The 21,364-nt window shown below is 37.0% G+C and overlaps 1 protein-coding gene across 1 annotated transcript in view; it reads left to right on the top strand.

The window, feature by feature from the left end:
* The window catches only part of LOC127631478 (1,4-alpha-glucan-branching enzyme-like), a 190,143-nt gene extending 169,980 nt beyond the window's left edge, over positions 1 to 20,163 (top strand). The window contains exons 15-16 of the mRNA XM_052109608.1: positions 1,390 to 1,507; positions 18,994 to 20,163. Of these exons, the coding sequence (XP_051965568.1) occupies positions 1,390 to 1,507; positions 18,994 to 19,056 (181 nt within the window). The 3' untranslated portion in view covers positions 19,057 to 20,163. The remainder of the gene's footprint in view (positions 1 to 1,389; positions 1,508 to 18,993) is intronic.
* Positions 20,164 to 21,364: the final 1,201 nt, after the last annotated feature.

Genomic DNA, 21,364 nt, shown 5'->3' with positions numbered 1-21,364 from the left:
AGTTTGTTAAAACAAACAAAAATAATGTTTACAGTAATGCATTTGCAATGGAAGTCTATGCGGAAAAGCATTGCACAGGATAAACCTTAAATCCAAACTATTTCAAAATTATAGTGGCAAGATTTAAACATTATATGTTTTAACTTACTAACCTTGTCTGTGCAAAATTTAAATCCAGTCTTTCAACTCATGTTATGACCATGTAAAGACACTAAACTTTAAACAAGGTTACCAGAAAGACACTTTTTACATAGGGGACAATCCAAACACAGGAATTACGTCAGGCTCAGTAACGCATAACCTGAGGTTCATCCTAGAACAGTAGTCGCACTGCCAAAAGGATGATTTTGACCATTTTAAAACTCAGATAACACATGTTTGTACGGAAGAACTTACTAAAGTGCTTTACAAACAAGCTGCATATCCATTGTGTGGTTGCTGTAAACAGTTTGTGTTTGTTTTTTACAAAATGACAGACAAGTCGAAATAGTATGTGGTTATTATGACACAGATGCTTTTGATAAAGCTTAACTTGTTTTGAACCACACATACATTATGTTCTTAATAACATATATGTATACTTATATTATGTAAAGTTGAAACCTAGATACAGGAAACTTGCCTGATGCTCCTGCTGGTGTTTTCAAGACATCTGTCCACTCTGTGTATGTAACGTAGAACTTTAAACACAAGAGCATGAAATAGATTTGCAGTTTCCACTGAAATGTGTCTTCATTATTCTTTTATGCACTCTTTTTCTCTGTCAAAGATATTTCTTATTCTGGTCATGAGTCTAGGCAATTACTTTTTTTTTTAAATATTTAATTTAGTCAGTGTAGCACAGACAGAGGAATATTGTGTGTGTGCACATTTGCTGTTGTTTGAAACATTTTTTGATGGAATACATTATTAATATTTTGAAATGGATAAATTATTCTGCCTGGAATTGTTGATTTGGTGGCTCATCGGTTTTGGTGCCCATGTTTATATGGGACAAATATGTGTCATTGTCTCAGGGGAGCTCAAAGCATTCAGTAGTGTTGACTTGCAGTGCAGCTTTGCATTTTGAGGAGTAGAAGAACTTCTCAAGGGGGTGGACAACTAGTTCACAGCCAGAACTGTTCAGAGTGGACGCTATGAGGATTTAATGATGAGGAATTTCTTATGTCCAGTTTTTGACATGTTTTATCAATATTAGGACCATTACATTAGGTTTTGCATTTTGATGAATCAATAGATGTATTTGATGCTAATATTGAATGTCCTTATGCTTCACGATCACTGCGAGAACAAATAGACCATATTGCACTGTAATATATTTATAATGTTTTATTCTCATTATGTTTTCAATGACTCCACTTTGAATTCCTTAACCACACCCTCCTCCAGATACAAGATCAAACTGGACTCGGATGAAATACAGTATGGAGGCCATGGCAGACTGGACCACAGCACAGAATTCTTCACTGAGCCAATGGCATTCAACGATCGACCTAACTCTATGCTGGTATGCACAGAATACCATGTTTACATGTACCAAACCATACACATAAAGTTTCACCCAGAATTATTATAGCAAAGAGCAAAATATTTTAAAACAGCAGAGTTCCACCAAGTCACACAAGGGGAACTATCAACAGCAACAGTAGGGCAATGTGCTTTTTTTTCATTTTGAACCAGCCTATTGTGTACCCTGCGGGCAGGACCCTTAGAGATGGCATCCACTAAATCCTTTGAAGCAGTTTCAGTGTGTGAGCTGCACACTATTAGTGTAATTTCATTATTAAAAATAAAATGATCTCTATATAATCAGTGGTTAAATGCAGAGGTACACCGCCCCATCTTCACCTGGCTGGCTAGAAGCGAGCATCAGTTCTGAGAGCATTACACACAACCCGCCCCCCACTCTTCCGAAAACACTCAGACATACCAAATGTACATCAGCAGTGTGTTGATTTAGAATGAAAAATTGAAAAGATTGGAAAAAGAGAACGATTAGGATGAACCATAAATGATTAACTATTTACTGCCATTGACTTGTTAATATGTAATCATGTAATCTATAAAAAGTAACAATAGTCTGATTACAGTTTAAAATACTCGTAATGTAATCCGATTACAAAGACTTGATTTTTCTAATCCGATTACACAATACAGATTACATTCATCGTAATTTCGTTAATTTCGTAATCCGTTACTACCCTACACTGCGTACCACAAATACTTCAGATTTACAGGAGAAGAGCACACTAGGGGGCTGCTGAGTTGTTAAGTCCGTCAGTGCTGTTTTCTATGTAAACGTGCACTAGATTGGCGTTTTTGATTGTTGCGCCACATCTCACATTTTTTCAGCATCTCGCACAGGAGCGCTGTGTTTTGTTGACGCCGTGTCATGTTAAAAAGCCTGAACTCATGAAGTTTATGTGAACATTACAACATTTTTGCAATTTATGCTGTATAACATGTTTGACTGCATGTTTCCATTGCAATGTCCAGCTGGGGGTGCCAAAAGAGAGTTCAATGGTTTTGTATTCAGACAAGGTTTTAAGGTGAATTGTAGATGGATGTTTTTAAAACATACCTCCCTAACCTAAAACTTTTGCCTGAACCTAACCAATAGTTAGGAGACATTAAAAAAGACCCCCGTACCTTATCAATGCCTAAACCTAACCGATAGTGTTTTAACATTTCAAACCATAGAGTCTCTACATATGTCTGTTATTTAGGTGCCTTTTGTTTAAATCTATTACTGATATTAGTGCCCTTATCACAGCAGTAATAAGTGGGAGTCAAGTGCAGCGCTATTTGAAACCGTCATAGTTGAGTTAATCTAGTGAGTCATGTTTCTCCATCAGATAAGTTCTCTTGGGCTGCTGCTTTCATATTGTGTATTGGATTTCCACAGGCCTTATTGAAATTAAGTGCACAGCGTGAAATTCAAATCCCACATTTCAGGCTGTAGCTTGTGACGCAAGGCTTCATTCTGCCTTTTTTTTCATTCGTTTTCTCCTTACTTTGTCTTCTCCCTCCATCTCCTTTCCTAAGGGCCTGCTGACGATTTAATAAGATCTATAAAAATTCCAAAGGAAACTTTATTTTTTTGCTGACTTGTCCAGTTGTCAACATTATTTTGTGATTGTTAAGCAGAGCAAGTGAACCAATTTTTAGCTTTTGGATAAAAGGTGACAATGTAACAATTCCCATAATTGATGTTTGTTTTATTTTGGTGCATTCAAGTCCTCCTGGGAAGTTCGTACTTATGAGGTCGGAAATTGATAATATGATGTGATGTGCGTTCAAGTGCTTTAAGTTGGGAAGAACAGACCCGTTTTGCAATTTCATATTCCTTTCTCACTTTTTAACATACTAGCAAAGGCAGGAAGCTTTTTTAGCACCAATGCAACATCATGAAGAACAAAGCGACGCATTAGGTGTGTTATTAATTCTTTTCTATCTATTTTAATCATTCTTGTGCAGCCACATTTAATGATGGGAAATGTAGTTTTGCAAAAGCTTGTCACTGCATAAACCAGCTAATAATCTTGTTTTCTGGCAAGTTGTATTGTTAATTTTCATTAAAAGTTCAAAAAATGCATGCAAACTTAACTGCACAGTCAAAATCCTGAAGTAAAACTGAATTATTACCAATAACAGTTTGCTTCCACCATGATTCTCAAATTGGCACGTCCCCAACTAGGAAAGTTGGAGCTTAAAGAAAATCCAATCCTTCAAATCCTTAAAGACTTTGTGGTGGCATTCATGTGCGTTCAACACGTAAATACGATCATTCTGACATGGCTTGAACACACAGTTGGAGGCCATTCGGACCTAACACGTTTTACTTTTTTTTCTTACTTGGAACAGAAAAGGAAATGGTGTTCACGTTGCTCTTTTACATTCAATGACTGCATATAGTTATGGTCCGTTCCTTACAGAAAGCTATTGAAATGGCTTCAGAACGCTTGGAATTAAATTATATATTGTATAAAACTGAGTGTTGCAATTTAAGCCTGGCCTATAATAACATGTGTATAGTGCGATATTAATGTGCTTACTTATTTGACGATGCTTTGCAAAACCATTAATTATTAATGTTCAGTCACATACTTCTATAGTATATTATATTTTAATTATACCTAAACATTTTAATGGGAGGGGTAGTCAAATATTTAGCTGAACTTTACCATCTTTAGCTTTGGTTAAAGTTAAATTAATGTTGGATTTCTTTTTTGCACAAAAATCGGATTTAGGTCAAACAAAAATTGGTGATCCCCCACCCCCCCCTGCAATTTCACCATTCGGGATCAGTTCACCCAAAACGTAAATTCTCTCATCATTTTCTCACCCTCCTGCCGTCCCAGATGTGTATGACTTTCTTTCTCTGCTGAACTCAAACGAAGATTTTAAGAAGAATATTTCAGCTCTGTAGGTCCTTACAATGCAAGTGAATGGGTGGCAAAATTTTGATGCTCCAAAAATCACATAAATCAGCATAAAAGTAATCCATAGGACTCCAGTGGTTAAATCAGTATCTTCAGAAGTGATATGATAGGTGTGGGTGAGAACAGGTCAATATTGAAGTCCTTTTTTACTATTAATTATCCTCCCTGTTCAGTCAATGGCTACGTCCGAAACCAGGAAAATGCTGCCTTCGGAGGCTGTATACAGAGACAGGATGAAAATAAGGTGCTCTTCACACAATTCGGAGACCAGTTTCCTTAAGATTTCCATTCATTCAAAACAGCTGTCTGTTAAGCCATTAACCGATTAGGCAGCAAGTCAGCTGCCAACTATTTCGGATCTCCACTTTAACTTTCACATTCTCCTCTGTGTTTTGATGATTCACATTATTCATGCATATCACCCCCTATTGGGCAGGAAGTAGAATTTCTGCCAAAAAAGGTTTCCATATTGATCTGTTTCTCACCCACATCTATCATATCACTTCTGAAGAGTCTTATGGATTACTTTTATGATGTGAGTAACAAATGTGAGAATTTGTGTTTTTGGGTGAACTATCCCTTTAAAGGATTAGTTCACCAGAAAATGAAATTCTCTCATCATTTACTCACCATCATGCCATCCCAGATGTGTATGACTTTCTTTCTTCCGCTGAACTCAAACGAAGATTTTTAGAAGAATATCTCAGCTCTGTATATCCTCACAATGCAAGTGAATGGATGCCAACATTTTGAAGCTCCAAAATCCACAACAGTTCACAACATAAATGTACTCCAGATGACTCGGGTTGTTAAATCCATGCGTTCAGACACAATATGATAGGTGGTGTGAGAAACAGATAAGTAGTTATTGTTATCATCATAAATTCTCCTCCCTGACCAGTCAATCTCCACTTCAATTTCACATTCTTCTCCTGTTTTTGGTGATTCACATTATTCATGCATATCGCCCCCTACTGGGCAGGGAGGAGACTTTATGATAATAAGAATAATTACTTATCTGTTTCTCACACACACCTATCATATCGTGTCTGAACGCATGGATTTAAACCACTGGAGTCCTATGGATTACTTTTATGATGCCTTTATGTGGATTTTGGTGCTTCAAAATGTTGGCACCCATTCACTTGCATTGTATGGACCTAGTGAGCTGAAATATTCTTCTAAAAATCATAATTTCTGTTCTGCCGAAGAAAGTAAGTCATATCTGGGATCACACGAGGGTGAGTAAATGATGTGAGAATCATCCCTGTAAGCAAAGAACACACAAGAAAACCCAATTGGATTTCTTTTTATGTTGTTGTTGTTGTTGAACAAAGTGATAGTCCAGACATCACAAAGATGCCTCAGATCGCCTTCAGTCTCAAAATACTCAAGCTAGCAGTCGTCATTTGTTATCTGATATAGAAGTTGTAGGCCTTCTGATACTATAACCGGCTTCCATTAAAGCTGCATTATTTATGAACTGTATTATTTTCATACTATTAAACTTGCAGAAGTTAGCGCTGAGTTTCTACTGTGAAGAGAGCTCAAGGTGTTTGACAGAACACAGCAGTGAATCTCAGAGCTAAATACATTATGTAATACATTGATTCTGTGATGATATTTTCTTTGAAAGACGATGAAAGTGACTGCCAGTGATTTACTTATAAATGTTGTTTTATAAGGCGAACATCACAGTTATTGTTGTTCATAAATTGGGATTTTAACAAACCCCTAACCCAAGATATGTATCTACATTTACATTTAGTCATTTGGCAGACGCTTTTATCCAAAGTGACTTACAAAAGCGACTTATCTTCAGGGCATAACTCGTACTGCACTGTTTTTGCTTTATCATTAATAATACCTCAAATTGTTGTGGAGCTTTTACTTTACCAAGCAATTGGACTTGGTGGATGATAAAATAGGCAACCAAAATCCAATAGATTTGCAGTTGAAGTCAGACGTTTACATACACTTAGGTTGAAGTCATTTAAAACTCATTTTTGAACCACTCCACAGATTTCATATTAGCGAAATATAGTTTTGACAAGTCGTTAAACGTTAAAACTTGGTTGCAAATGGGTCTTCCAAATGGGCAATGACCCCAAGTATACGGATATAAGAACAAAGTCAAGGTATTGGAGTGGCCATCACAAAGGCCTGACCTCAATCAGATTTGTGGGCAGAGCTGAAAAAGCGTGTGCGAGCAAGGAGCCCTACAAACCTGACGGACTGGGCTAAAATTCCAGCAACTTATTGTGAGAAGCTTGTGGAAGGCTACCCAAAACATTTGACCCAAGTTAAATAATTTAAAGGCAATACCACAAAATAATAACAAAGTGTATGTAAACTTCTGACCCACTGGGAATGTGATGAAAGAAATAAAAGCTGAAATAAATAATTCGCTCTACTATATTTTTCACATTCTTAAAATAAAGTAGTGATCCTAACTGAGCTAAGATTGGAAATGTTTTCTATGATTAAATGTAAGGAATTGTGACATTGAATTAAATGTATTTGGCTAAGGTGTATTTAAACTTCTGACTTCAACAGTACATTGAAGGAGGGGCCGGGGCCATAAAAATGGAGCAGAAGTTCATAGAGATTTTGTGTTAGGCTCTTTTAACTTTGGCCAGTAAGTAAGTAGTTTAAGATGGTCTAGTTTATCTACCAGCCTGGCCAAGCCGGTTTTCAGCTAGTCTCCAAGCACAGGACCAAGAACAGACCATCTTAGAAAAGTAGTAGACAGACGCATGTTACAGCTTGGAAGCCGAATAGATGCTTTTAAGATCTGAATTGAGTGAAATTGATAGTGATACATTAGACTGAGACAAGTCAAATATATATCGATCCATGTAATGCACATCCAAATCCCTGTGCTGCTATATAATTATCATTTTATGGCTTAATTTGATTTGAAGCAGCTAGATAAAAGACCGTGAGATGCATAAATAATTGTATGATTTCAGAGATAAAAGCATTTTAATTGTCATTTGCTCTGTTCCAAAACCGTTTGTGCTGCCTATGGAAGAAGTATGTTAAGGCATATTAATTATGCTGCCTCCTAAGATACATTGTTTTGACCACAGTCAAAGAGACCATTTATTGCGCTTCATCTTGCTTTTTTGAGGTCAGGAGCGTGTTTAGTCTGAACGGCCCCTAAGGCAGCATCTCATGGATCCTTCATAGAGAAACCAAAAATAGTTAATCCAACATGCCGGAAGAAACAAGAGAAATGTTGATTATAAATAAATATTCTTTTAATTCAGGACTGAAAATTATCATAAAACATTGTTCAGTGTAGATAATGTTACCCAATAGTTGTGTGTGCTATGTGGTTTTATGCTTATTAGAGTATCATGGTTTTAGCTTAACAACATGCTAACGTCATACTCTATTGAAATTGATTTAAATAAATCTAGTTTAAACTAGGGTTGCTACCAGTCCCTTATAATATGGGATTGTCCCATATTCAAAGATGTATTGTCCCTTATTGAATGGAGGATGATTCATCCTGTATTTTCATACACATAATTTAATACACTTGCTACAGTTTCTTTAGCTTAAGGCAGGTCAGTTGTTGCTGATTTATTTTGATGAATTTGCTACGTTAGTTTAGCATAATGCTAATGTCAAACTAGGGTTGCCACCTGTACACCTGTACAAAGTAATTAGTTACTGTTATGTAATGTAATTAGCCTACTTTTTTGGTCCAAAAAGTAGTGTAAAGGCACATTTCCACTGCACATTATGGTTCGACTTGCCTCAACTCTACTCGCTTTGCATTTCTGAGCTTGCCTTTCCACTGCAGTTTAGGTTCCCTCAACGTGGGTGGGGTTATAGGATGATCGTCATAGTTGTGCCATAGGGTCATCTTAAACACGACCAAAACAATAACACAACCGCTAACTGTTAGCTACTAGCTCATTGTGCTGCATAAAGCAGTTGTTGCATGATGATATTACACAAGTGTAACAGTTAAATTGGCCTGGTTGTTTTAGAAGCAAGCTTCCAGTAGCTGGTCAGTTAAATAAAGTGACGCTCTCAAGCGGAGTATAGAGTTAACATTACAAAACATACCATCCTCCATGGTGGATCAACGCCCAGTCCAGGGCACTCTCCCTCCCATTGCTCGCCAGTTTAGGTAGCGTCCATTTGGTCTAACCACTTCTGTAGTCACTTAAGTTGTTGTTTTTTTTTTTACTTTTCCCTACACTGTTGGTAGGTCCGGAGGTAGCTGAGTCACTTCCTGAGAGACTTTATTGTTTCACTCATCACTAATGATGAGTCTGCACCTGCACCTCGTTTATTGACCACGGCGTGGTTTTGCGCATAGCCATTTATTTTTTCACAATTCGAAAGTCGTGTGAACAAATAATACTGCTATCGCTGTTACTAACTTTAAAACTAGCAGGTTGAGGTCACGTATCGGAAATCCAGTGACGCTGGAAGTGACGATCCTCTCTGACCAATCAGTGATCTGCAGGATTTTGACGTCACATTTAGTATCGGCTCGGCTCGCTTGGAACCTCGACCGAGGTGGTACTAAAACAATCAGGTACCAGGTACTATCCACAGTGGAAAACCCCAAAAAAGCTTGAGTCGAGTTGAGTTGAGCTGTATAGTGCCGTGGAAAAGCCCCATAACAGTACATATACATATAGTACATATATGCACATTTTTAATTCTTGTAATCAGATTACAGTTACTGAACTTCAATTAAGTTGATTACTTTGAAGTACATTAGTTGGGTTACACATTTCTAAAATAGTATTATTTAATTTAAAACACAAATGATTTTAATATTTACACTTATTTATGTTTCTGCGACAGCTGAAGGGTGTACGTCCCCGAACAAGTGATTTGTATTGGATTACTTTTTTGAGTAACTTACCCAACACTGCTTATAAAAAGGCTTTGTTCTGTATTGACAGATAAAATGCAGTGTCTCTTATTGATTCAGCACAGGATGCAATTTGTCCTATATTGTAAAGGACAAACTTGGTAAGGGGTCTTCAACTGATGGCCCGTCAATTCTTTTTTCTCTGGCTCTCTGATTGACTTTGATTAAATTGCTGTGCAGTCTGATACAACGGTGTTCTCTTCACAAAACTCAGCAGTGATTTTAACTACAATCAGCAATGAGTTTGACAACACCAATTGTAAGTAGTTTAGTGGACCACGGTCCATATTGCTTATTATCCAATCATATGTTCTGTATTTATACAAAATTCCTGTTTCGAGGGTAAAATCGGTTGTCTCATTTGTTAAAACTCACTTTAGTCCTCATATAAAGTGATGAACATGCACAAAACATTGAGTGCAATTGCACAATTGTCCATTATTTTTCCCCATTGACGGTGGCAACCTTAGTCAAGTCTCCCATGCTTTGTATAACCAGCTCTATTTACATGACATGCAGAACGTTCCAGATCGGTCAATTTGATGTTTAGGATGCTCCCTTAAATGATAGCTGCCAATGTAGGCAATAGGAAGCAAGACAGCTCACTAGGTTTTAGAACAGAGCTATTTTGTCGGTAAAAAATAATGTTAGATATCCTTTCTCTTATTAAATCTATTTTGAGAGAGAATGTACTATGAATTTTTAGCTATAGTTTTATCCTCATATAAAGTGCATTATGGTGGTTCTATACACGATTTTCTGCACCCTCTACAAAAACGTCTTTTATCTCTGGTGAAAGCCCCAGCTGCATCAAGACAGCCTTCATCAATTAAAACCCTAAAATTACACATTCTCTTTTTTCTTTCTTTGCAACACTTTATTCATTCGAACACCACTATTATCGCTCACACCCACTTGCTGCCTAATACTGGTGTGCGACCAGTATGATTCCCAGTTGGGACTAAAGCTTGACATGAGGGGGGTTTGCCGTAGATCTTCTCATGATTCTTGTCAGATATTGGTCTTCTGCACATCTCTTAGCTGGCATGTGCGCATAACGTAGTAATTAATCATTCTGTTCATTTGCAGGTGCCACAGTAAGGTCCCTTTATTTGTGCGCAATTTTTCATCATGATTTTTGAAAGGGCCGCAGCTTTGAAGTTGATGCGAGTATGCGTAAACTTTTCCACCCTCTTGTCTTTTTCTCCACTTTTAATGGGTCCATAAGCTTACCACCTCCGTTTCCATGAGTGACAATAAACTCTCATTTACTGCCTGAAGGCGTCGCAAAGCCTAACACACAGAGCTCTTAAACTGACGTATTCTGCAAAATCAGGTATGCGGAGGTGCCAATCAGAAGAAAATTCTACTCTTTCACTTTGCATTGATGAACAAATGTGAATTTCTGTCCTCCGGCATCAATTTGGTGAGAGCAGCGACTGCTTTTTTGCGTTTGATTCCCAAAGTTTTGCATACGAAGTGGATTGTTTGAATTCCAATGATATTCATGAGACTCTAATTAGAAATGCCAGTGAGTCACTCCTTTTGAGGGTTTCCTGAGCTAACAAGGCTGCCTAGCTCTTTACCTCGAAAAACATTACGTTTTGTGAATTTGAATATTAATAATGTTCAGCAGTGTAATTATTAGTAGCTTAAAACATCTCGAAGTATAAAATAGATTTATTCATTTTGTATTATTTAATTATTTATGGCATAAATGCACCATATAATTTTTAGCTGTTCTAGAGGTTTTTATTATTTTATTTATTTTAAATGTAATTATTATTTTTTTTTAGTTTGACATTTTGTCTTTGAACTAGTTCAGAGTTTTTATAAAAGTTATTATAAAGGGGTGAGAGTGTGAGTGAGTGTGTGAATGAGTGAGTGACGAGGAGGAGGGCCTTTTTTTTTCTTTTATCCCTCTTTTAGCCCCATATTATTTGTCTTCAGTTTCATCATGATGTTACTAAATAGCCGGGTCTGATTGAACAAGTTCCTTACTGCCTTCAAAATAAATGCAAAAACTTAATTTTAGAAGAATTGCATTGTTTTTATTTGCATATTGGATCTCATATCTGTCACAGCGGTTGCACTTTGGAAAAGTTTAAGTCTACCAACAGCAGCTGCGTCAATTGGGTCTTATTAGAGCAGACACGATAACAATTACAGTGATCCAAATATCATACATTTTGTCATACACTGAGTTTGTCTTGATCCTGATGGAAATGTGAAGAAGTCCAAATCCCCAATAATCTTTTGGAAATGGGGTGTTTCAACTAGAGATCGACCGATAGTGGATTTTGACAATACCAATAACTAAGGTGACGGAAAAGGCTGATAACCGATTAATCTGACGATAGTTTTTAAAATGGACTTAGAATGTAAAAAAACAATAACTTCTTAGTCTTTCCTTACTGTGACTGGCACAGACACAGAGGCAACGAGAGTCCAAAATGAATGAAATCAATTAAATTTCAACCAATATTCCAATAATAACCAGAATTTTTGGTGAACAAGGTGGGACTTTTATCTATAAACATGCCCGAAACACACCAGGGACTCTTATTTTGAAATGACAGAGACTTGGCTCCATTATAATGCTCTATATTTTCTGAACCAAATTCAGATTTCTAAAAACTTTAATATCTATAAAAGTATTATATATATATATATATATATATATATATATATATATATGTGCTGACGGAGCACAATTCTATATAGTCAAATTTTTCTTTGCATGCCCTCGCTTTAATTTAAAACACTTGATTATCTAATCAAAATAACAAAATATGTATTGAAGTGATAATAGAAATATAGATGAATACATCAAATCCTCACAAAGTGTCTTGAGATTGTGTTTATTTCACCTTTAGAGGCAGCTTTTATACTGTAGTATCCTCCAGCGCTGGCCACAGAGGAACATGGAGGAATAAATAAACTTTACTTTACAACTATCGGTATAGATTTTTGTTACCGATAACCGATTCTGAAAAGCAACTATCGGTGCCGATATATCATAAAACCGATATGTCTGTCCGCTTCTTTTAACCCCACAAACAGCACTTTTGTACCATTTTCAGCTCAATTTAAGCAAAGCACCCATTGAAAGCAGTTATTTTCAGTGGTGCCGAATGAGTGTTTGTTTGTAAACAGTAACTTTATCAGTACATTTCATTAGTATACTAGATTTTTACATTTTGCCCATGCAAAACTTGCCACCACAGTGCAAAGGTGTTGTGGGTGGTTAACAGGTTGTTGCTGTTCAGTTGCTAGAATGATATGGGTGGTTGCTAGGGTATTTCGGGTAGCTTCATACTGGCCCAGATCAAAAGGGTCCACCCCAAGTCTCTGATATTCTGTTCCCTACAAATGGCTTTGGTCCCTTCTTCAAAGTAAGTTTATTTGATTTTTTGCCTGTTGTAACTTGCAGACTATAAAAATCATATGTCATAAAGTAATAACAGACCTCTCCTAAAAGATCTGTATGATTTGAGGTATCATTTATGTCAATCTACCAAAGTTTATTTGTTAGGTTTGTTCAAAACACAAACCCTAAGTATGAGCTATAATAACAGTAACACTATAATTAAAGGCGTTCGAGTCTGTCTGTCTGCCGTACAAATCTCCAAACGTCCTCTTTTAACGTGGATTGATAAAGCTGTGGAATACAAAAGCATTTGCTCACACATCTGTTGCATATCTTAAACTGTTTCAAAAAAGTATTTTAGGCATTCCAAACCAACAAATACAAAAAAAAAGTCTGCTTTTGCAGATAATCCAAATTGTTAGTGCATTGTCCTGTTGTCTTTTTAGTTTTAGATTTATTTGCAAACTTGTTGGATGAAAAACTCAAACAATTTACATTTCTATCCCTGTTCGTTCTCTGTATCCACTCGCAATAAATCAATATCCAGCTGAAGTTTTATTCTCTACTTCAGTCAAGGAGCACTTGAAAAGTGGGACGAGATAAGAGATAGGTGTGAGAGTTTAGCCAGCGAGAGTATTCACCAGGGACCCAAAGAACATGGATTTTAGGGAGAAGAAGAGATGGTGGATTGTTTTGGAGTGTTCTTATTTTTAAGGTTACACAACGCGCCCATCTTCAGAAGGTCATCATAAGACTCCTCACAGTGCCTGGAGACTCCATTGTCTCCCTGAGGCATGTGAACTCAGCTTGTTTTGCACATGATGTGCAGTGATCCAGCTTGCCAGAATGTTGACCCGCTCGTGCAGCATGCCCAAAGGCTTTTCTGATACTTTCTTCAAACTCTAGACCTCACAAACTTGAACTGGGAAGGCAGTCGGAAAGAGTCATTGAGAGTTGACAAGATACAAACCAGAATTAATCTTTGAGTGTATTGCTCGTACACCTTCAATTTGTTTATGCATCAAACTGTGAGTTCCAAACCTTTCATTCACTTTTCAAATCATACTGATCACAAAGAGCCTTTCTAATGATTTACTGTCCTTGAGGTCGAATGCTCATTCGCGCTGAATACTTACACAAGCACAATAAACCACATGTGCTATCAAGTCCTTCAAACACCTTTTATTTGGTTCCTGCCAGACTTCCTACAGCATTTAAATGTTGTAATCTTTTGCTAAAAAGTGCGTTTGAATATTATATATAGCATTTTGAAGTTCAGTGGCCCCCAAAAATATTTGGACACTTTTAGATGTTCAAGTCAGTTCCACTCAAGTTAAAAAGGTGTCCCAGAATAATCACATTAACTATGAACATCAGCCTGATCTCATGAAATTTACGTGACTGGAAAGATTTTTTCAGCCACTTCGGTGGCGGTGGTGTAGTGGGCTAAACCACATAACTGGTAATCAGAAGGTCGCTGGTTTGCTGGTTTGAACCCCACAGTCACCACCATTGTGTCCTTGAGCAAGGCACTTAACTCCAGGTTGCTCCGGGGGGATTGTACCTGTAATAAGGGCTCTGTAAGTCGCTTTGGATAAAAGCATCTGCCAAATGCATAAATGTAAATGTAAATTTTTGCAAACCAAAAGTACATGCTCTATTGCACGTTTCGCAATGAAATGTCCAGCGGGTGTTGCCAAAAACAAGTGAAATTATGTTGTTATCAGATAATGTTTGTAATGTGAATTTTAGATGTTTTAATTAGTAAAACTTACTTCCCTAACCTAAAACTTAAGCCTAAACCTAACCAATCATGTCCTAAAATATAAATGAGAGGTGAACAAAACAAACATCCTTACCCTTAACCGGCAACTAACCCTAAACGACAGCGTTTGAAAAGCAAATTCGACATTAAAAGCAAATTTTTTTTTTGGAAGCAACCATATTATTCTGTGATGCTTTTGTGCCACTTTGGTTTTGGTTTTACTCTAACATGTAAATGTAACTTTCATTTTGAGCGCTTTTGGCTGGGCTTGAACCGCAGTCTTCTGAGTCCAAAGTTCAACAGTGGCGGTTCTAGTGGCGGTATTTTATTTAGATATTTGGAACAACACAAATTATCAAAACAATTACAACTATATACATATTAAAATATATACAAAAATAAGACTCGTAAATATCAAAAAGAAGAAGTAATAAAGACAAATAGAAACAAATTGTAGTATATAGATAAAAATAAAAAAGAGAATCGAATTATTACACTATTACCCTATTGCTAACAAAAAACACACAAATAAAACTAAATTGCACAAATCCTATATAACACAAAGACACAAATAGAATATCACACTTATAAAGAAGAGAACCCTAATCTTTTACTAATCTGGGCACCTTAGACCTTTTCTTATCCATTTGTGTTGATTTGGCTCTAGAGCATCAATAATAATTACTGTCAACCAATCAAGACTAAACCAAATTCACCTTGGGGGTGTGCAGGCTGTTTGGTTTTATATTATTCTTAACGATTTCACCCAAACCAGAAAAAAATGCAACAATATGTCTGTGAAACTATATATTCACAGTATTAAGAATGAATTGTGTTTTATTTTGTAACGTTTTGTAGTGTGACTTATTTTTATTAGTACTATACAAAGTTTGAGGTGCGCTATTTGATAGATTCCCCCGCTCCCCCCTACCTCGGGCTTCCAGCGGTTAGACCTGAACTACCCTCACCCATCTGCCCATCTCGTACTTCTGAGTGGTTAGATGCCGCCCCGGGCGCTTGCCCATGTCGCCTATACCTAAATCCGCTAGTTTTGCAAGCTAATCACATTGGAATAACTATGTTTAAATGTAGGTGGTTCTGTAATACAATGTATCCTCTTCAAACCATCAGATTCATCCATTCAGAAGAGCAGAGCAGAGCCGAATCCCAACTCACATAATTACCAAAAGAATGTGCAGTATTATGCTTCCGCTAGAGGGCCAAAAGTTACATAGTGTAGCTTTAATTAAAGCACTTAATTCAAATCTAAAAAAATGCAAAAAATCTGTTAGTGCCCTGTTTTTATTTTATTTTTTACATTTTTTTGTTATTTTTTATGACCAATGCAAATACCTCCAGAGCAGGGTGACCGCTATTCTGTTGATATACAGTATATTCTATCACAATTTAAAATTACAGTTAATTATTTGTACATAAAATTGCTATAAAATTACATGATATTTTAAATGTTATATTATATTTATAGTATTATATTTACTCAATTTCACACAAAAACTCTATGTAAAACATAAACAATAAATCTTTTAAAAAATACATGATTTTTGGGCACTTTAGATGGTATATAGCAGCTTCTGCTGCTTACAGTTTAGTTATCCCATTTTAGAAATGTATTCACATACAAAGAAATTGTTAAGTGCAGCGTTACTGTTTAAATTAGATTTTGTTGCACACAGTTCTATTATTGTGGTAACACAATGGTATAAAAAAAATATATAAGTCAATGGAAAGTCCACAACTTGATAGAAAAACAAATGTGTGCATGTTTAATCTAACACATCTATATTAAAAAGCCAGAATCTAATTTGAAGTGATCACATTGTAATAATGAGGAGCACATTGCATTGGTTTGAATAATCATAATGCGCTCGGCACACTGTAATAATGACATTAGAGATCTCTGTTGTTCTTTGTTAGTCTATTAATCCACTATTTGTCACCACTAGTAAATGTTGTTGACACATGGCGGCTGCAGAGCAGTGGTAGCTTTTATCTCGCCAGGTGCAATGATTCATACCATTTCGCTCCCTCTCCACCGTGGTACACCCGAGCTGTACCTCTCCCCGCTGAGTCTGTTTAATTAGTCACTGATGTCTGTTGTCAGTGTTGCGGCGCGAGTTGTTCGGCTCCCGTGGTGCTGCGCCGTGTCGGAATTTGCAGTGTACAAACATGTTCTGAGGTGCTCTCACTGGGCGCTATTGAGATGTGAGTCCCTGAGCTGAGGCGGTATATGTTTGCAGTTTGACCGTGTTTTGCTCAGTCTCTTGACGGCCTCAGGGAAACTTTCTTAGAAAGTGAACGTGCATTGAAAAGCAGACATGGGTGAGGAGGAATGGCAGATGCATACTGAAATATAGACTGCAGTGTTGAACATACATCCGCCTGAAGCCTGTAGAGATTTAGTGCTGGAGAAACATGTTTCTATGAAGCACAGAATGGATAGCAGGACACAACTCAGGAGTAGAATCTGAGTTGCCATCTCATGATTATAGCAATTCTGACATAAATTGAATTCAGCATAAGAGTCTCGCACATCCTTATGTCTATTAATATGTCAGACTTCATAATCAGTCTGATCTCACAGTGAAATTTGAAACAGTAGGTTGAATTTTCTTTAGCTAAAATTGGTCTGTGCTTACAGAAATGTAAAATACTGCCCCCAGTGGCCAAAGCATTAAGTGCTGTTGGGTGTATGAGCATGTGTGAGTTTCATTTTCTTGGTGGAGATTTGTCTTTGGAGGGGCACCAGAAGCAAGTTGTAATATAGGAAAGAGCAATGCATGTTTTATAAACTGCACCTCCCAAACCAAACCCCAAACATAAACCTAACCATCAGTGGAGTAAAAATGTAATGTTAGAGGGAAAGTATGATCTCCAAATCGCACTAGTCACTGATTATGAGAATGCAATTACTTACTGCTTCGATGTGGTATTCGAACCCAGGTCTCCCACGCTACTGACGCAATGTGATTCTGGACGCACCACATGGGAAGGTAAACGCAGAAGCCGATTCAAAAATGTCTGAATGGAGATGGCACTTTTCATTGAGTCTGCATAATGTGGCCGACCAGAACTCTCAGAAACAATATATCGACTTCCTTTGTGATCATATTGTTATAATACACATCATAGCCAAGATGTTGGTCCCAATCATCCCGATTGACTTGAATGACTGGGTATAACATCATCTGGCCATCATAGTAGCAGTCAAACTGCATGACTATGATATAAATTCCTGACACTGCTAGAACTATGTCAGCAGCTAAGATTCATCACAAAGGCAATTAATCAGGTGTCAGTGAACATGTCACTGGTATCAATAAAAGACTGAATGAAAAGAAATGATTTCAGCAGCAGTATAGTCAGTCTACTAGTCTCGCACATCCAAATGTCTAACAATATGTCAGACTTTACAGTCAGACTGATCTCACAGTGATATCGGAAACAGTAGGTTGACTTTTCTTTAGCTAAAATCGGTCTGTGCTTACTGAAATGCTAAACTGCCCCCAGTGGCCAAAGCGGTAACTGTTGTTGTGCATATGAGCTTGAGTGAGCTCCATTTTCCGGGTGAAATGCCCTTGGATGGGGAGCCAAAAGCGAGTGGTGAAGCGAGTTGTTTTTAGCTGTACAGGCTGTAATACATTGAAGACAAATGCATATTTTATAAAGCTAACCGTAAGTGGTGTAAAAATGTAATGTTAGAGGGAAAGTACGATCTCTGAATCGCGTTCGTCACTGATTATGCGAACGCAATTACTTCCAGGTTGCAACGTGGGATTGAAGGTCTCCCACGCTGCTGACGCAACGTGATTCTGGTCGCTCCACAGTGGAACTTAAACGTAGGAGCCGATGCAAAAATGTCTGATAGGAGATGCCACTTTTTGGTGAGTCTGCATAATGTGGCCGACCAGAACTCCTTTGTGATCATGTTGGTCCCAATCATCCGATTGACTGCGTTGACTGGGTTTTACATAATCTGGCCATCGTAGTAGCAGTCACACTGCAGGACTGTGATGCAAAATTCCTGACACTGCTGAATGTACCTTGAATCTGAGAACTTTAGTTAGAGGTACCTGTACCATTGCTCATACTTCGGGTGAAGGATTTTAACAAACCCTAAGTGAAGTATTAAACCAGGGTGTAACTGTCCCACAACTTTATTTGCTTCAAACATGATTGAGTTTGATGTGCAGCAAGTCATGCCGCTTGTTGAGTTTAGGTGTGCTGTTACTCTTTAGGTGATCAGAATTGCAATTTTCATCTGATGGACTGTAAAACTGATCAAAAAAAGCTCTTACATTTGATACAGGAATCCCAGCCATCTACGGACTTGAATATCATAACTTGAGATGGGCTCTTTTGACTTGGGGCAAACCAAAACTGTGTTCACCAAAACTAAAGACATTTACACTTTATAATTGTTTTTAAATGTTACACTGCCTCAAAGTCTCTTTGATCTCTTTCTCTGTTTTTGGCTCCTGCACTCTCTCAGGTTTACATTCCCTGCAGAACCGCTGTTGTTCTGGCCAACGAGGAAATCGATTACTGCTATTGAAACTCAATCAGCGATTCACCGTGAGATGGAAACCCAGCACACTTCTGCCACTCGACCTACCTAGCTTCACAGTGTGTTCACCAACTTCCTTGACAAAACCAGCGATTTTCCTGTGACCTGCCACCAAACCAAATTCAGTTCAAATTTTTGAAGAAGTATATATTGCTGGTTCTGTAACTTTCTGTTACCGTAATTAAACCTGTATTGTTCACAACATACAGGATACATTATTGAGTAAATATCAAGAATTGGAGTTGCACTTTATTTTACAGTGTTCATGTTACTTAGTGAGACATACTAATGAACGACGTGTAATTGCTGTGTAATTATTAAGCAGAGCTGCTTGTACTTGCAGATTGTTATTGTTATTACTATAGTAATTCATATACTTACATGAAATGTGTAACATAGACACTTTAAAATAAAGTGTTACCAAAAATAATTATTAAAATCCCATTGCTTCTAACACATTTTTGCATGCTTCTGTTTCTATGTAACCATGTGCTAACTCGATGTCTTTGACTGCAGTGCCGCGTCTCGCTGTGTTTCCAGCCTCTTGCACAGAAGTGCCACATTCTTTAGACGGCATATCAAGTTTAAAATAACTTCTAAAAATGCACACTGAGACGCCTGTACTGTTCCTGTTGTGCTTCTGTAGAGCTTTGGGTTTGTTTTGCGTAAAATTGCGTTTGGTCTGAACAGCCCCTTAGTCATCAAACCCCATACTTCTCTAATTGAAAGTGCAAAAAACACTTGTTTCAGTTGGCTAAATTGTAGTGTGTAAAATCAATCATGATTATCAATGAAAACAAATCATAACTAAAAATAATACATCTAAAATGACTTCCTATTGCTCAGCTTTGTATTTAGCTTCATTGTAAATTTGTGGAGAAACTATCCACAGCTAGATTATCAACGGTTGCTAAATGAAGAATGCACATTGGCCTTGTTCGTAAATTACTACTGAAATTACGGTTTACTTGTACAAAACCAAATGTATTTTTGGGTGAAATGTTGGTATGACTTAATGCAAAGTTTACTTTGGTCAGTATTAAAAGCAGTATATGTCAACATTGTATTTATATAGAACCATAAAGGGAAATAAAAGGGAAAGTGAAATATTATTAATTTACATGAGTGTGATCTGTCAGCTGTTTAATTTGAATATGATACAAGCACTTTTTGACATACTATGTCTGAAATGTAAGATATTCGGTATAAATATTTGTGCACCATGGGTTAATTCATCAAAGTAAAAATAAAAAAATTTATATAACTATATAAATAAAAAGAATATATATATATGTGTGGAGGATTATAATCCTAAAGAGTGTTAGATCATATGTTTTTAATACATTTAAACTCACTGTGTAAAATCATAACTGCTAAGTGTTATTCACTGCCTTTAGACGTTTTCGCTCACAGACAGGTTTTAGTGAATATTATTTAGCCCCCCATTTAGATTTGTTTGTTTTTAGGGCAGGCAGCTTTTTGCACTGTCAAAATGTAGGTTTATGATGCCATTTCAGACTCTATTGCCAATATATAAATCGTTATTATTATAATCGAGCCAGCTGCTCTTCTCAAGGCATCGTCAGACCCACCTGTTACTCCCCTTTGCCCTGAAGAAGAGTAACTCTTCCTCCTCCATTGTTTTCTGATTTGAAGAAGTGTAATTTGCACCTAAAAAAATGCATGCTTACATATCGGTAATTCAACCCCTAATCTGAATGGCTTTCTAGAGCATATTGAACGTTCATACATTGATATTTTTTCTTCAAATGTGTTCTGGTGAAGAAAGTCATACACACCTGGGATATAATGAGGGTGAGTAAATTATGAGAGAATTTTCATTTCTGGATGAACTAAAATTCTAAATACAGAGTTACTTCACTTTCTACTTGTGGTTGTGTAGTCTAGTGGTAGTATAACGTTTTTGTCGTAGACTCAGCTATACGCCAAAGACATTTGGATCAAAAGATGGATATGAGATGAGAGTGTAGGATTTCAGCTTTTATTTCCTGGTATTTACTTCTAGTGTCCTGTTAGATTGATTATTTAAGCAATAAATAGCTCTGAACATCTACTCTTGGATTTAACCTTCAGTTTCACCTGTGAATACTGCATTTGTTGTTAAAAACTATAAGCCAACATGAAGATCAGAGAGCTGTCTATGGGAGAAAAGCCATTTTGAAGCTGAGAAAAGGGGGGAAATCAACCAGAGCCATTGCACAAACATTTAAACTATTTGGAATGTCCTGAAAACGAAAGAAACCACTGGTGTACTGAGCAACAGATGCCGAATGGG

Source organism: Xyrauchen texanus, chromosome 38 (assembly GCF_025860055.1).
Source record: "Xyrauchen texanus isolate HMW12.3.18 chromosome 38, RBS_HiC_50CHRs, whole genome shotgun sequence".
Classification (NCBI taxonomy): domain Eukaryota; kingdom Metazoa; phylum Chordata; class Actinopteri; order Cypriniformes; family Catostomidae; genus Xyrauchen; species Xyrauchen texanus.
This window is presented reverse-complemented; position numbering and strand designations above follow the sequence as displayed.